At 36.8% G+C, this 17,125-nt stretch overlaps 1 protein-coding gene across 12 annotated transcripts in view; it reads right to left on the bottom strand.

Annotated features, from left to right (window-relative positions):
• The window catches only part of ulk4 (unc-51 like kinase 4), a 69,380-nt gene that overhangs the window by 5,869 nt on the left and 46,386 nt on the right, over nt 1-17,125 (bottom strand). For 10 of the 12 annotated variants that reach the window (XR_004949355.1, XR_004949356.1, XM_036216042.1 and 7 more), the window contains 5 exons: nt 15,920-15,968; nt 13,609-13,708; nt 8,514-8,680; nt 7,095-7,196; nt 2,787-2,981 (listed from right to left, as the gene is read on the bottom strand). Coding sequence is in view for 9 of the 12 variants with exons in the window: in XM_036216042.1 (XP_036071935.1) it covers nt 2,787-2,981; nt 7,095-7,196; nt 8,514-8,680; nt 13,609-13,708; nt 15,920-15,968 (613 nt within the window). In the remaining 3 variants the exon portion in view is untranslated. Of the gene's footprint in view, nt 1-2,786; nt 2,982-7,094; nt 7,197-8,513; nt 8,681-13,608; nt 13,709-15,919; nt 15,969-17,125 lie in introns of those variants that run through there. The other 2 variants (XM_036216045.1, XR_004949357.1) reach the window with 2 other exon arrangements.

Raw genomic sequence — 17,125 nt, 5'->3', positions numbered from 1 at the left:
AGTTTAGAAGAAATCTGAAGGAAAAAATGTTTAAAGTTTTCATAATTAAGATAGGGACTAACCCAAAAATGGGATTTAGTAGAAATGCAGTAAACCTCGTCACTGTAGACAAGAAAACTGTTGTTTCTAAAACGGGATAATCCTGGACAAGTATTTTTACGACACTTTGGCTTGAATTTACACTTATTAATATTGTAATGCATAAATCCCTCATTAAAGGCTGCATATTTTGCTCAACTAGCACGCAGGAAAAAGTGACAAGGCCAGATGAGTCATCCTGTCTTTGGCGTGCATGTGAGGGAAGGACCAGAGGGCAACACCAACATAAACTCCCGTAACCTGCAGTGAACTCATCCAGGACTTTATTTATTTTTTTAGATCACCTGAAACTTCTTTGCATTTTGCAGCTCACATGAAAGTGAAATTTAGTTTATCAGTTCAGATTCTTTTTGAGATTTTTTGCAGATATTTTAGTTAATTTAGTTTTAAGCAGAAAGGGTGGGAACAAAGCAACTGACGTTAACTTTTGTCGCATTTCAGATTGCCTAGCGTACTGCTAGAGCATTTATTTACATTATTATAATCTAGCACAATGAGGGAATGACTTTCAGATATTTGGAGCTCCATTTTTGTAAATAAGTTTAAAAAAAGTTTTTTTAACCAAAAAAAGAAAAAAAAACTCTTCAGTGACTTAATGTGGAAAGAGAAGGTTTTTTTCTTTCAGGTAAAATAAATAGCTTCTATTTGTGGGACTGGGACCATCCTTGATAAATTGCACAATAGCTTTGAGGAGAAAGCTACAAGGGTGGAGAGAGCAGGACAGAGAAGACACACACACTGGGATTCCTCTGTTGTTCTAATGAGGGAGTTTGCACAAGTGGGAGGAATTTGTCACAGAGAGCCAGAGAGAATGTCTGTGAGTAGGTGGTTGTGGTGGCAAAAACTAATTAGTTTGTGGAATCAAAATTACATCCATCTATGCAACTGCTCTCTCCTTCCCACTCACACAAAACTACAAAGTACACTAGCTTCCAGGCACAGCCTTCGGCCAGATCATATGATCTCAGTTAGGCAGCTGACCTTGTGTCCCACGTGCAGAAACTACTTCATGACCCTGCGGCCAAGCCAAAAGATTAGGAATGGCTTTTGCATAATTCATAGGGGTGCACAAAAAAAACTGTTTTCTAAACTTCTTTTTGACCAGAGATGGTTTTTGTTTTGTTGCTTCACCCATTTCACCTTCTCTTTAACAATTCATTGAAATTCATGCTCTGCAAATATTAATACCTGGAATAAATGAACAGTCTTCATCAGCATTTTAATAAGGACAAAGACAACTTTAAAACTACATTGTAAAATATTAGGGTCATTTTTTTACAGTCTTGCTTTATGAAATATTTGATATCATTAATATCTTTCTATGGTTAACAATTATTGTTGCAATAGTAAACATACAGTATAGAAATAAAAGGTCATGTTGCTCCATGAGTGTGACACCTCTAATGATTTAGGACTGTTTAGTACGTCCTCTTAGTGTGGGTTTTCAGATAGTCTGCTTCGTTTGGCAGCTGTCAAAATCTGACCTGAACTGCGATGCAAAAGAAATAAGCAGAACTACCTGGATACAACCTTTAGCCACAGTGGGATCACTTTCCAAAGGCAGTCTAAAGTACAAAAATAAAAAAAATCCCCCAAATTTTGGAAAACATCTCATTGGTAAACATGGTGTATTAAAAGGGTGAAACCACCAATTAGTTTTCCATTTGGGTTCTTTATAAGCAGTAGACTCTGCAGTAGTACGTTTGTAATGTTCCCAGGCAAACTGGTCCAAACAGAGTGAAAGCAAACAAAACCAGAGGAAGGTGTGACATTTTTCTGCATTCCTCACCGATTCTAGCCGAGTCCGAGAGGGAAAGTCTGCTCAGCTTTCATAACAGGACGAATAATGTGAATGTTTTGGTTTCACATTTACTAGAAAAAAAATTGACAATTTTAAGAATTAAAAAAAAAAAAAGTTTATAATTAAAAGCTAAGATTTTTCCAGCAAGCAAATTTTAAGGATGTCCAGCTTTCTTATTAAACTGTTGACAAAGATTTATTGATCATGAAGTACAACATTTTGAAGAATCTTTCATGTGTTTCTGTGAACGAAAAAAAGCTAAAAAATGACAACAGTGTGATACATCTCTTTCCTACTTTATAAATATTGCAACTTTCACTAATATCTTCAGACTTCTGCATACTTTTAGTATCTAGCTTCCCGTTTTATAAGTCTTAAAATTGTTATTTTATTCCTTTCTTGGGAAAACCCGTCTACTAAACAAGCCAAAAAGTTAATGAATGCTTGATGTTGTATGTTGCTGATCGATGAGTAACTGGTAGTTAAATTACTTCTATAAATTGAAAATCATTGTTGTGATTTTCTGCTTTAATGCAGAAACCTATAAATAAATCCAAATTTCGGGTAAAACTCCTTTTCAATTCTCTCCACATTAACAGACTGGAACAATGCAATTTATTACATTTGAGGCGGAAACGGTAAAACATCTCCCTAAATTTGTTCTGCAACTCATTTTGATTATTACAGAAAATTGGATACACTCAGAGAATGACAGAAAAACACAAACCCGTATTATTTCTCCCTCCATGTCAGTCTGGTTGTGGTGAAAGTTATTTTTTTGACAGCAGACCAGCAGTGCTGTTCATGTCCTGTTATTATTCCAACATCTTCATCCTGCATTGTTTACTTCATGAGGCCAAATTTCAAGTGAACTTGTTTCACTCACCAGTCGTTTAATGATCTTGAGAGCCGTGCGTTGCGTTCTTGGCGTCTCCGCCTGCATGTGAACTCGCAGCATTTGTGACAAGCTTTGCAGACCGGAAGGGGACAAGCAGTCGTGACCTTCTCCGGCATACAGCTGGACAAGTAAGGACAGACACTGAACAGATTCCTCCCACACCTCTTGATTTTCTGTTGGCAGCTGCAGGGAGACACATTCACTTAATGCATATAAAGTATGACAGGTTTTAAGATGAGCTCAAATAAAATAAGCTGACATAAGTGTCTGCGGCAAAACATTTAACGCAACAACAATTGAAGATGTCTAATGTTTATCTCAATGGAATCGTGTAGAATAAAAAAAATGCCCTGGAGTTTGTTTTTTTTTAACCTTTAAAGCATATAAAAAATAGTTTTTCCCCACTACTGCCAGTCATTGCGTACTCAGACTGAGGAAGTTGAGGCAAACTAAACCCAGAGAATTGTGGCAATCCCTTTCAGTAGTGACTGTCATGTGAAAAGTGAAATGAGCCATTTTTCCACACTAAGTTTTTTTTTTCTATCAGAAAACAGAATTATCCAGCTCTGACTGTGTCAAAATTGGGGAAAGATGGATGGGTGGTAATGAAATAGGAGCCAGGTGCTGCTGCTGATGAAGGAATCATTAAGAGATGCTCAGGAAATTGGAAGATTGTGTGATGATATGCAAATGAGTAACACAATTCCCTGCAATCATGCTGAAGTGTTACTTCATAAATGTCATAAGGACCTCAGAAAAATTGATTCAATTTTCCATTATTAAACCCAAAAAAAGTCAAAAGTAAGTTTTTTTTTCTTTTTTTTCAGTATCCTTTCTTTCTTTTAGTCACTGACTGAGATGACCAGATTGTTTCTCATATAGAAATATTTCTGTGCCTTTGAGCAAAAATTGGACTCCCGCCATATGCGGTAAAAAGCACCAAAATTTGCACATACCTAGTTCCTGCTGAAAATGAATTTTCGCCATAGTGAACGAGCCCCACCCCCAAAATGATGACATAATGACGAGTGAAACCATAAAAAAGATGAATGGACCAAAAATTCCTAATGGAGACGGGAAAAAAAAACGTAAAAATCCACAAACAAAACCAAAACGCGTGCCGGGGATATCCACGTTTTCCACACTAAAGGAAATTACATTTTAGTTTAAGTGATTTTCACAAAATCTCACAGCATTTCTCATGAGCATTTCCCTCTACATATTCATAACAATGCAAACATCAGGTCTTCTTTCTGCAGATACAGCACAGAGAGTGATTATCTGACCATCAGTGTTGGTCTATCAACTTCCCCTCTTCAGATCTTGAAGACTCTGCAGTGCACAGTAATTAAAGCATAAAGGATTACTTTACTCTCGGACATTCATCGCACTTGTCTCGCCTGTAGAGTAGTCAGCATAAAGGAGGACCCACCTACTCCTTACTCAGCTTTTTCAGTCTGCAACCCTCTTAACTCCATTTTCCTCCATCTGCCTCCATTTTTTATAAAAAGAACAGAATTCTAACCCATAACAGCCGACGTATAAAGCTTGTACCTTATTTATATTCTGCAATTTAACTCACTCTTAATATGGGGTTTATGCTAAATCCAAACTGTTTATATGTTTTTTAAACGATGTTAAACAAAAGGGCTGAATATTTTTTACTTTGACTTAAAAAAGCATAATCAGATGTGGGTGGTATAAAGTTATATTTACTCAGTTACATTTGCTTTTCAAACGAGGTTTACATCATCAAACTTTTTACTTTTTCTTGCTCTTACTCAGCTTCAAGTGGTCGTTTTTAATTAAAATACCTTTTTCTTAATAAAGTTTGTTTACATGATAATTGGCAGACAACTGTATAAACAGGTAACTATAGGTGACAGTTTGAAGATATCTGATAGTAAATCTAATTCCGCTTTGACTTGACATCCTCAGTAAAGACAAATAGGTTAAAGCGTCATTTATTTAACACTTAAAATTCAAAATAACTGGACAAAAGAAATGATCAGACAAAAATGGTTAATCAAAAGTTTATTATATTTAGTTTAGATAATTTAAATATTGGATATTGATTAGCAATCTTCACTCAACAGGTTTAAAAAAATGATGTGCTTTGAATGTTGAGTTTAGAGGGTACCAAACCCTAAATTAACTTTTTTTGGCTGTTGACCTCTTTGAATGGGGCTTTAAAAGTGCTGTCTGTTGGTCATAGCCACATTTTTGACAAATTGAAATAAAACTGTTTAATTCTTAAAAATATAGTCAAAAATTGCTGGTGTGCTACAGGTTGAATAGATATACTACAGTTGAATTTTGTGATTGGTCAAACCATGTAAGTTTCAGAAGTCTGACATCATGATCTGCAGCTTCAGTAATGATAACAGTCCAGCTCCCAAGCCCCGCCCCTCTGACTGGATTTTCAAATTTCGGCTGTTGGTGGAGTCAGCCTCCAACTTCCTGGTTTGGTTACTCTTTAAAAAATGTAACTTAGAAAGCCTTTTTTGTATCAAAGGGACTTTAAAAAAGGGGATGGTATCTTTTGTTTAAAACAATAAAAAAGTAATATCTGGAAATGCAAAAAATAACCACATGATGTCACCTTAAAAATGTTTTATATATATTTAAATAATTATTCAATACCTGAGTTGCTTTTTTTAACTATTTACTTTTATACGTTTACTCAAGTAATTATTTATTTTTTTGTATTTACTTGAGTAATAAGGTACAGACACTCTTATTTTAGTATCTTTTTGATACTCTATCAGCCCCTGAGCATAAGGACAGCAGCAAATCCACAGCAGAACGGAAGAATGTCGGTACTGTTGAGACTGCAGCCCAACTGCTTCAGCTCAGTGTTTTAGTTGTGCTTCTCTCTAAATCTCAACATCTTCACACAAGCAATCTTTGCAATTTTTAGGGAAGTCGGATTGTTATTGGCACTTCTGCTCTCTCTATCTCACAGTAATCTCTCATGGGATGAGGGGGGTAAGCCGAGGTCAAGAGCATGTCAGATGCCCCATCAGCCCTCTGATGCGTCTATTGTGTCTCTGGAGATCACCGCTACTCTTTCCTCCACTCCTCCCTGCTTTTTCCACTGTCAACTCTGTCATCAGAGCACCCTCCTTCCTCTTTCTCTGGATGTTCTTCACTTTATTTTCTCAGTATAGTTTTTTAAAAAAACTTTGTTTTCTAAACTTATTTTTAGCATTTGTTCTGTACAACAGGAGTATTGTTCCAAATAATTGTCATCTTAAATAGCTTTTCATAGCAACAATCTGGTGCAACAAAACACAAAACTTTGGAAAATGACACAATGAAACAGTTTTAGCGATCAATGAACTGCATAGCTTCAACACCCCACATTGTCAATAATTTTAGACATAAAAACAGTTCTGTTTTCATCTACAACATCTTATTTTGAAATATTTTGTTTTCAGGTAAAAATAATTGTAACTTTTCTTTCACTACAGAAAGGTTTTGAGAACAAAAATGAAGGAGTTTTCTATCCTTTACTTAATAGTAGGGGTGCAGGGAAAAATCAATTCGGTAATATATTGCGATATTTCATTTGTGGCGATACTTGTATTGATTTAAAATACTGACAAGACAGTATTTAATTAATTATTTGTGAGAGTCCTTCAACTTTTGTTTTCCACCTAAACATCTGACCGCTAGTTGGCAGCACAGCACGCTTTAAGCAGCTCTACACCACACCAGAACAAGATCTCGCAAGAACCAGCTTATGTTAAACGTTCAGTCTCATTGGTTCGGTCAGCATTGCGGCTTTTGTTCTTATGAGACATATACTACTTAGTATGACTTAGGAAGTTATACTCTTAAAAAAAGGAAGTGAAAAATTGTTCTGTTACATTTTTGGGAATTATTACGATATGCATCGTATCGCGAGACATATAACGCAATAAGTATTGTGTTGCCAGATACAATACACACCCCTACTAAATAGTGCTAATGTATGAATAGATATTGCAATGTCAGGTGGTATCTATCTATACTTTAGCACGTTAGCTTCCTCCTTTTTAGTCCTAAGACACGTAAAGTCTAGCTGATAAAGTTACCCCGTCTCTACATATTAACATCTTATTTAGATTCAGAATGAACTAATTCATTCACACTAAAAACAACAAAGTTATTGTGCCTTCTCTCCCACATGCACGTGTGTGGAAACCTTCCTGCAGTTTGTATCAAGGTGTAAGTTTTTGCATTCGGGCATACAGGGACTCCCTTGTAGAATGGGCACACAGAGACACACTGCTCTGTTAGTGTTGGTCTCACCATCTGAATGAGGAGTGTGCTGAGCTGACTCAGGGGTCGGTTGGCTACGAGCAGTTTCTCTGCTGCCTCTGTCTCTGCTGCTGGATAAGATAGCCTCTGGCTCTAAACACACACACACACACACACCCAAATGCACACACGTTAAATCATTTATAGAGATTTGACAGTCAATAATGATGGATCCAGAGACCTGTCAAGACTTATTCTGACACACAGACGCAGAAAGACACTGAGATGGAAAAAAGCTTTTCTGCATGAGCTGTTCTATTAGCACCTTTCTCCTGCAGGATTTCAGCACAACAAAGGTTGAGCATTTTGTGTCTTTGTCACACCAAGTTATTTTTACATCTCATGATGACTTAAGTCTTCTCAAGTTCTCACTTCTTTTAACTTCATCATTAGCAGGTTGGTGCTGCTTACTTTTGTGCATTGAAAGTCTGTGGTAGAACTTTGGGCCAATTAGCAGTGGTGTAATATGATTAACACTGGCACACATAGTCTTTCTACCTCAAAGTCATCCTCTATTCTCTGCCCCCTATTTTTTTTCCTTCTTCTTTTGTACTGTAATCTCTGCCTCCACCACTCTTGACCAATCGGGTAATAGTTTAGGGAGAGCCGTTGAGTCACGTCCCCTCTCCTTATCAGACCTTATTACCCAAATGAATTTGGTTTGGGTAAAAGTTTTCTTTTTAATGAGCTTTGCATTTCTGGCAGAATTGATTTCCACTGCTCATTCTCCTTGGTCTCTCTCCCACCTCTCTGTCTTTTCCATCCTTCCTTTTCCCTTTTCTCTCCTTCTCTCTTTCCCCACGTCTTTTACCCTCCTTTCAGTGTAGCACCCCCCACCACCACCACCCTGTCCAGGCATTAATATGTATGCTTTGGGCTGGGGTGCACAGTATAGGGAGATGGGGGCTGCTTTGTGTGTGCGTGTCAGTGTTTGTGTGCCAGTCTATATAGTGAGGCAAGCTGAGGACAAAGCCAGTGGTGATAATGAGGCCGCAGGGACATAGCCAGACAGGCCCCTCGGTGTACGCCTGTGTGTGTGTGTGAGTGCACGTGTGTGTCTTAGGGACTCAGGACCTTATTTGTAGTCCACAACTTCAATATTGCAGTTACCTAAACCGCCTTGCTTCTACCGCATACTCCAATGGACACAAACAGCACGCAAACATTCCTGCTTTCTGGAATACATTAATATTACTTTGAAAACAACAATTTAGTTGTTTTGATGGTGACAAGTTAAAAAAATTGGAGAAAAAACACTTAAATGATATGAGAGAAACTAGAGTGCCAAACAGGAAATTAAGCAGCTAAGATGGAAAAGGGTAAAAATTAACATCAAAAACATTTTGCCCTTTTAAAAGTTTGAATAATGAAAAGGAAAAAAAAAACATATGGTTGCTTGAGTGTACGTACCTGCAAAGCACCTCGGACTACAACAGATGTTTGCTTCAGGATGTTGTGAAGAAGCTCCAAAAGGGCTTGCAACAGAAGATAGTTAACCTTCCTCCCTGTGTGGCTCTCTCCATCCAAGTAGAGTGAAGTTATTTCTGAGAAGGTGCTCACCACGACTTTTATAAGCCCTGTACAGCACAGAAAAGAAGTTTCCACTAATTAGGATTGGATCTATCGGGAGTTTGGTAAAACTATCTATCTTCCAGGATTTAATCTCTCTTTATTGGCTTCCAAAAATAAGAGAGCCGAAACTTAAATAAAGATTTCTTCTATGTCCAAATTACTTCACTGCTCACTATATAATGTTATTATATAATATTATTGGATAATTGATAATGTTAGAATGTTTTCCAAACTGAAGTGACATAAGAAGCAAAATAAATAAATAAATCCTAATTATACTCCTATGTATTGATGGAGTTTGTGTGTCTTTCCTTCTTACCTCAGGTACAGAAAACTATCCAAACAGATCACACGAGAGCTCTTTTCAGCAAAGTATGAAAAGCGCTTGCAATGTGCAAAATCATGTTGTATTGCTTGTAGCTGACAGATGATAGCTTACATTTGGAGGTATCTGCAGGTAGCTGTAATGAGCAAGCGGTGTAACAGGACTACACACATCTGTGCAAGTCAATACTTGATTGATTCTGCCAGCACTGGGTTGACAAGATGCATTCACTCCATATCTGTGTGCGAACTGATTCAGTTGAATAACGAAGGTATTAACTCATTGTCTTCATGGGGGAAAACTCGCCCAGCTCTACCTTGGATTCCAAAAGAGCTTTATTTAGCCTGAGCATGTGTGCAACCCCGCAGACACCAGAAAGCTACTTCGCTTGTCTTCTGTCGGTGAGATTTACTTCAAAACTGCTTCATAATTAATTGGACAGGCTGCTCTACTTTGGACTGTTCAATCAAACAAAGATCTTTTCTGCTCTTAATGGAATCTTACAACTCCACTTGGTCAAAGATGCTTCTGTACACGTTTGCTAGTATTATTAAACTGCTGAAAGATGGCGGTGACACTATAAAAAGAAGCAGAAAACCTTTTTATAAATAGGATTCCATCCACCCATCAACCAGCCATTAGCAGTTTTGGCCGTAAAATTAACATAAATTAGTATTCTTGTTTGATTTGCTATCTAAAAAAGATGGGATAAGAAAGTACACAAAAACAAATCTGTAAATGATTAAAAGTCAGGTGCACAGAGCCAATGACGATGCTTTAAAAAGTGCAGGTACTAGTAGAACCACATGCCAAAAAGAAAAGAAAAAAAAATCACATAAATCTTCATAAAAAGCAAAACAAAGTTTACCTAATGTTTGATGAATGCTTTGTTTTGACTGATATCAGACCTAATCTGCCTGCAAGCTGCATGAAAGCCTTCCTCTCGGTGGAGTCCCTGGAGTGATGTGGAGGTCAGAGGGCATGAATGGGCTTTGCAGTCGCCAATCAAATAACCATTTCCTTTAGTTTGTTTAGATTTTTTCTTTAGAAAAAGGTTTAACTGACTGCTTTTATTTCTCTATCAAACTTCTTCCTTTAAAGTTTAATAAAATCAAGAAATTAAAAAAAAAATGTTTCTAAGTAATCGAAAAAAATAAAAATAAAACTAAGGTATAAAGGTAAGTTAAAAACTATGGTTATTGTAATAATATAGATACACTCACTTTGGAATGCATTTAAATTTGCTTTCACTGCAGACTTAAGAATCAGACCCTTTAAAACCCTGAAGCTCATATTGAAATATAAATATTTCTATGTTTATATGTTCCAGGTTTCCATTAAAATGCCCGGAGTGTGTTTTATTAGAAGACATCATAGTCCTTTTGTGACTTCCTTTTTTTGTCTAGATTAAAAATAGACATTAAGCAATCCTTTGGAGAGTTATCTATTTTTAAATCATGGTAAAAAAAAGAACAACTTGGAATCAACAGTAAGGAAATATGCCTGAGTGCTTTACTTTACACAAAAGGGAGTTTTCCATAACAGACAAAAATGTTAATAAAAAATATTTCAATTACAAAAGAGGTATAAATATGCATTTAAAAAAACATTGATGTTTTGCCAAAAAAGGAGTCTTAACTATGAGAAAGAGACAATCATCTGATGCTTGTGGTTTTTGTTTCTGCTGAATTACTGAATAAATGAGGCAGATGCATTCTGTGATTGTCTACACAATTAGACAATTTGTAAAAGTTAATCAGAAGGGTAATCACTAAACTTCATTATGATGGTCCTTTGAGGTTTTACCTTGGTTGAATGCATCTTGAAAAATTCCTTGGAATGAATCTGAATTGTTTAACATGTTGTAGATCAACCTGTTCAGACTGATTGTTTCTATGCTTTTATCACATAAAATACTATTATAATCCACATCACAAAACATTCAAACTAGGAAGGAGATAGAGATCCCACAAATTATAATATATAATTTTGTCATACTCCTCGGATGATGGCATTAAATATTTCTATTCTATTCTATAAGTCAGTGTTTGCAGTCTGTCATTTAACACTTCTTGATTTTTAAGTACTTCACAAGAACCAAAGAGGTGTAAATTAACCCCCTGCTAATTTGCAACACACCATTAAATTAAGGACTACAATTAAATTAGCATCACCTTGACTGGGAACAAACACTGAAAAAAAATGACTGAATGACTGAAAACTTGATGCTTAAACTTAATTTTAATGTGTATTGTTCTTGTTGTGAAAATAAAGTATATTCAATTACACTTTAAAAGTTGCTACTGAGGAGGTGCAAAATAAAACAATTGAAAATAAAGGGGATATCTTATCAAATTTATTGAATAGACTTATATTAAATTATAATTAAGACACTGTGTAAGAACAATAACAGAACATGTTGGAACTATTTAGGAAATAAAGCCATAATCTAATTAGATCATATTGTGTTAAGTTCATAAACTAACTCTAAAATAATTACTTCACAAAAACTGAACAAAACTTGCACAGAGTTTTCAAAAATTCCTTAAACTCAAGATAGGAAGAACTGGGTGAACCCAAAGCACAACTTAAAATATACAGAGGAATCTCGACAGATTGCCCAAAGACTACTCCAATTAATGAAATGACAGTTTTACTCTCACACTGCCTGTTCTTTAGAGCCAGACCAGACTCAAGGGCAGCTCTGAGGGCAGCATCTTCTGAGCCGCTGAGGTAAACGTGTGATGCTCTACATGCTCTAGATTAGATTATTGCACTATTAAATCACTCAGGCTGCCTGTCAGTATGCCAAAAGAATGGATCTTATATTCTTTCTCAGCTGAAGGGCTTTAGTTCTTCATGTTCTTGTATAATTAGATTAAACCAAACACTTTCTCTGTTAGTTGGCGACATGCGATAAAATTAAAAGAGGAGCAATCCGTGGTCAAAATAAATCAAAAGAACTTTGGGGATCACTTGATATAAAGTTATCATTCTTTTAGTGTTCCTCTCCATATTTATTATCACCCACTATAACATGCTGTTCTTTCCTTTATAATTCCATGACAAATTTACCCATTTTATCTATGTGTACACCATTCATGCTTCTGCCACCTTTCTGCTACCCTTTCTAGCTTTTCTCCAGCTCTATGACTCCTTCATCATCCCTTACTCCTCATCCATCCTCTCCTTCTTCTGTCCTATCTCAGGCTTCAATCCCCAGGGGGTATTATCTCAGTCAGAGGCAAATCTGCCCAATTATAAACCTCATCTCTTTTCTCTTATACACACACAGGGATCTGCTGCATCCACCGCTTAGCAAACACACACAAACACACACCACACATACACAGTCACTGTGCTCTACACATTTAAGCATAAGCACTGATACATTAACACACAGAACCCACCTTCCCCGTTTTCTCCCTCACTGTCTATTTCACTCCAACAAACACACACACACACTGAGAGTCGCACAACACCCTTCTCTCCCTCTGTCTGTCACACCTTAAAAAGACAATTATACACGCTTCCTCCCTTTCCTCCTCTCCTGTTTTCTCCCTCTCCTCTTTCCTCCCATTACCGCACTCATCTGGAGTGAACCACTACGAAAACAAGCAAGAGAGGAGAAAAGCAGCCCAAAATAGAGGATAAGAGCACGAGTAAAATTGTGAACAGAGAGGGAAAAAAGTACGGGAGATGTTGCGAAGATGTGCAGATTGTGAAAGTGGATGATAGAGCAATGCAGAAAGGAGGAACACAAGGAGAGGGACCGAATGAACAGAAACAGAGAAGGAAAATGAGGAGAGAGGATGGGAGATAGTGTTAATTGCCTGTCCAGTATTAGTGCTGGGTTGACAGTTTCTTGTTGAGGAGAGCTGATTGGATGATAATGATGCTGACAAGTGAAATGCTGTCTGCTGACCCAATGGAAATAGAGGGGAAGGAAGGGCTGATGGGGGAAAAGATGTATGAAAGGGGGAAAAAGAGAGAACAACACTAAATGAAGGAAAGAAAGACTTACTTTTAGGAATTTAAGAAAACAAGTGTAGTGTTTCTAAATCACTGTGAGCTCCACATGAGTAAACTGCTGGACTCTGTTTTAAAAAGGAGCTTAGATGAAACAATAAAAAATTTAATGTTTAAATAAATTCTTTTAAAACTTATATAATTAAAAATGTAATCCCATTAAAAATTTTATTTTTGTTACAGGTTAACTGATTCAGAAACAATCATACGTTCTATTTTTTCTAAAGTCCCGTGAGGTGGCCTAAAGAGGCTAAAGGGAATTGCAAGACACTCCTGCACTGTATGAATGCTCCTCTCTATGACCCTCCATGGACCTAAAGAACACAAAAACCTGCAGCACCTCGGTCCATGTGACTGAGTTACTACAAATGAACTAAATGTTCCACAATCAATATCGTATGTTTTAAAGAAGAATTTAGCAAGTATTCAAATTGATACTCTGGAAAAAAAACCTAAACAGCAAACTGAAGCAAACCAATTACTTAATTCCAAAGTACTAAATGATAAATACAGCAGCATAAAACAAGGAAATGTTGAGATTGCAGAAACATGTTGTATTTGACAGCAGACACATCGTACCTTCATGATGCTGCAGCTGTTGGTCAAACACTGTGTTTCCACTGAGATTGCACAGCAACACAAGTGCAGTCTGGACTATTCCACTAGTGACACTGTTGGCCTAAAAAAGTTAAAGACAGACACAGATATATTGTAGGTGAGATTTACAAGAGCCCCCTTTTTTCATTTTAAAAATTCAAGAGACAATGAGAACAAAGGTGAGGCAGAAGGTTTAAAAGTAGCATTTGGGTAATTATGACTGAAAACAGTAAAAATGAAAAACAAGATCTGATAAGGAACCACAGATACATTCTCTTTATGAGAACCACTATTTGTTGTAAAAAACTATTTAATAAAACACAAAAGATTCAATCGTTACAGTTAAATCATGTTACCCGTGTGGAACTTTCATTTTTATGTGCTTTATTGACTTTGACAACTCCCAGCTCAACATTCCTCTGCTCATACAAGCCTTCACCATATATATATTAATTAAAATGATTGATCTATGTGAAGGTGAAAGAATGGTCCTGCACTCCTGCCAGCAGCTAGCCTCTCCATTAAAATGGGATTACAAACAGAACCCAAGTGAACATCCTAACAGATGGATTTCTCTTTGAGAGGCTTCCAAACCAATGCAACCAACATATCTACTGTACGAGTTTCCTTCCATTACTAAAGTTAGAGTAAGAGTTATAGATGTTGTCACCTCAAAAATCCTGCAATCAAATGTTTGTTATTGTTGATTAAGGACGATGACTGTAGTGCAGTTACGATTTTCACCACTTTTTTATCGATCATGCAGACAAATTCATAGAAATACTCATATTTTTCCTGGGATTTACTGCTCAGCAAATAAATACCAATGAAGATTTTTGGGCAAAATAGGAGAAGAATAGATTTGTGGTGGTCTGGAGAGATTTGGACTGGCAGATGTAATCAAGTTGTAGATTTCACCTTTTGTTGCCCCTGCATCTCTTAATCTCACCCGTTTTCCCCCAATTTCCTCCTTTTACCTTCTCTTGTCCTCCTGTCTCCAGCTAAAAGAAGCGTCAGTGATTCCTCCTAGAGTAATTCATTTCTCCTTCCCACTTCTGCCCCCATTTTACCATTTGATCCTGTCTGAGATATGCCTCCAGGGTTTGCACACATCAGAGGGATCTGTGTACAGGCTGATAAGTCTGCCTGGTACTCATCATGTGCAGATGCCTGAGGCTGAAGACAACGACATTAGTTTGGGCCTTGGACAAACTACCAAATAGCAAATAAAAAAAGCTTATCTATTTTGATCAATATGTAGAAAAACAGGAATTTAGTGTAGCACACAAAATGTATGAACTTGTACAAACTTGACTGTTGATAAGGACCAGAAAGCAGAAGTTCGACTTACCCTTAACTCAGCTATCAAAGAACATCAGTGTACCTGCACATTTATAATCTGCATAGATTAATTCCTTAAATACACACACACTAAGGGTAGAATTCCTTTTCTTCTTAAGCAGAGAAACCTAGAGTTAAGATCCCTGCTGTAGCCAGAATCCTGAGGTCCTTTAATGTCTGGAAACAAACCTACTTCATCATCTTGACAAGCACAATTAGGCTCGCTCCTCTATGACAAGAGTGATCACCAGTGACAGGTGTACTCAGTCTAGATCAGAGGATTACAAGCAGCATAAATCAATCTGAAGGTGAGCAACTTAGACGGTAATAATAGATCCAGACGTGAGTGGTTCAGACAGGAGTAAACAATCAGGAGACGACTTAATCAGGCTCTCAGATAACGCTGTTTTAAAAATTCTGCATGAGTAAGATGGGGTTGTGCGGGCATCCATGCAAAACACTGATTACTAAGTATGTGTGAGTCTGTGCGTGTGTGTGATACAAAAAAAAAAAGTAGTTTCCTGCAGCATGAATATTTCTGTATGCAGGAAACAGAGCGCACCATGTAGGTGGGGGTGTTTGACTGTGTGCAAGCAAAAGGGTCAGGTGAAATAAATTGTTTACTGTGAATGTTGTTATGCCTCACTGATAACAGACAATTACTGCGTGCCTGCATGTAAGGTCGCGTGTTCAATCTTAATAAAGAAGTCCACCGTCTCAGTCTATTAACTCCTTCTCCTCTACTGCAGACCTGCCAGTCAATTACCACAGGCCTCTAATAGGTCGGCGCTCCTCAGAGATATTTACATTGATGAGGTTAGATGGAGAGAAGAGAGCAGGGCGGATTACAGCTGACATAAAACAGAGCAGAAGTGTCATAAAATTACACTGTTTGTTCCAATTGAATTTGAAAAATGCCCAGCATTGGAGTGATACACATCAACTGACTTACCATAATCAGATTGAAAACCATTGGTAGAATCCTGCCATGTGAGATCAACCTGAGAGGAGGACAGGACACACTTTTAAGCAGCCGCACATGAATCAAAAGGAGGAATTAGTGTGATGCATTTGCTGCATTATTATTCAAAACATGCACTTTTGTGGATATGAGCACACTCGGTGCTGTTTGATCTTCATTTAGCGCAGAATCATACTATTGTGACTCGTGTGGTTTAAATAAATGTGAACACAGACGGAAAATAGAAGTGGATAAAAGTTAGAGAAAATAAAATGAGAATGAAAAGGACAAAGAAAGAAGCAATGAAATTACACGTGGAAAAAAAGGAAAGTGTTTTGATTTTAATGGGAAAAGAGTTGAATTATGAAAAAGTAAAAAAAAAAAAAAAATTACTTAAATTTAGATTTTTTATGTCAGTTTTAGAGTTTTATATAACTTTTACATTTTTTTTTAATTAATTTATATGAAAGTTTTAAAAAGAGCAGTGATTTTACATTACATTTAACCCCTTGATGCCTGAATTTATTTCCAGCTATTGAATAAAATTGCTTATGTTTTGGGCTTTCAAGTAGATTTTGGAGCCTGAGTGGTTTAATGTATATTTGCATCAGTAGGTGTCAGTTAGGGCTGGGAATCACTGGTTACCTCACAATACAATGCGATATGCGATGCATGGCTCTCAATATCAATATCGCAATATTGCAATAATTGGTAAAAAATCATCTCTTATAACTTACAATATATAGAAGAACACATAATTTCTTAGGAATATTTATCCCCATTTATTTTTTAGTTTGAACACAATCATATAACACAACTTGTGCCTTACTTTGTGCAACAAGTAATACAAAACAAATAATAGACACTTTTGTGCAACATTGCACAGATGAGTAATACTGTGTCTTTGACAAACTTTGACACCAATTGAATTTGAATTGTCTGTAAAACTCGGTGTTAACAATTGTAAACATGAAAAGCATCATTTAGTACAAAATTGTTGCAAACAACAGAAAAAAAATAATAATTCAAGTAGCTAACAGTAACAGGCAGTGTTGCAACGTGCGTCCCCTATCTACCTATGAAGGAACGTCTCACCAAAGGATGACGAATATAACGCTTTACAGCCTCTTCAAACAAAAAATAAAGATTGATAATTGGTGAGAACCTGTCATGCCTGTCCTGCTCCACCCCCTCAAG

This window comes from Oryzias melastigma, linkage group LG16 (genome assembly GCF_002922805.2).
Source record: "Oryzias melastigma strain HK-1 linkage group LG16, ASM292280v2, whole genome shotgun sequence".
NCBI lineage: Eukaryota > Metazoa > Chordata > Actinopteri > Beloniformes > Adrianichthyidae > Oryzias > Oryzias melastigma.
This window is presented reverse-complemented; position numbering and strand designations above follow the sequence as displayed.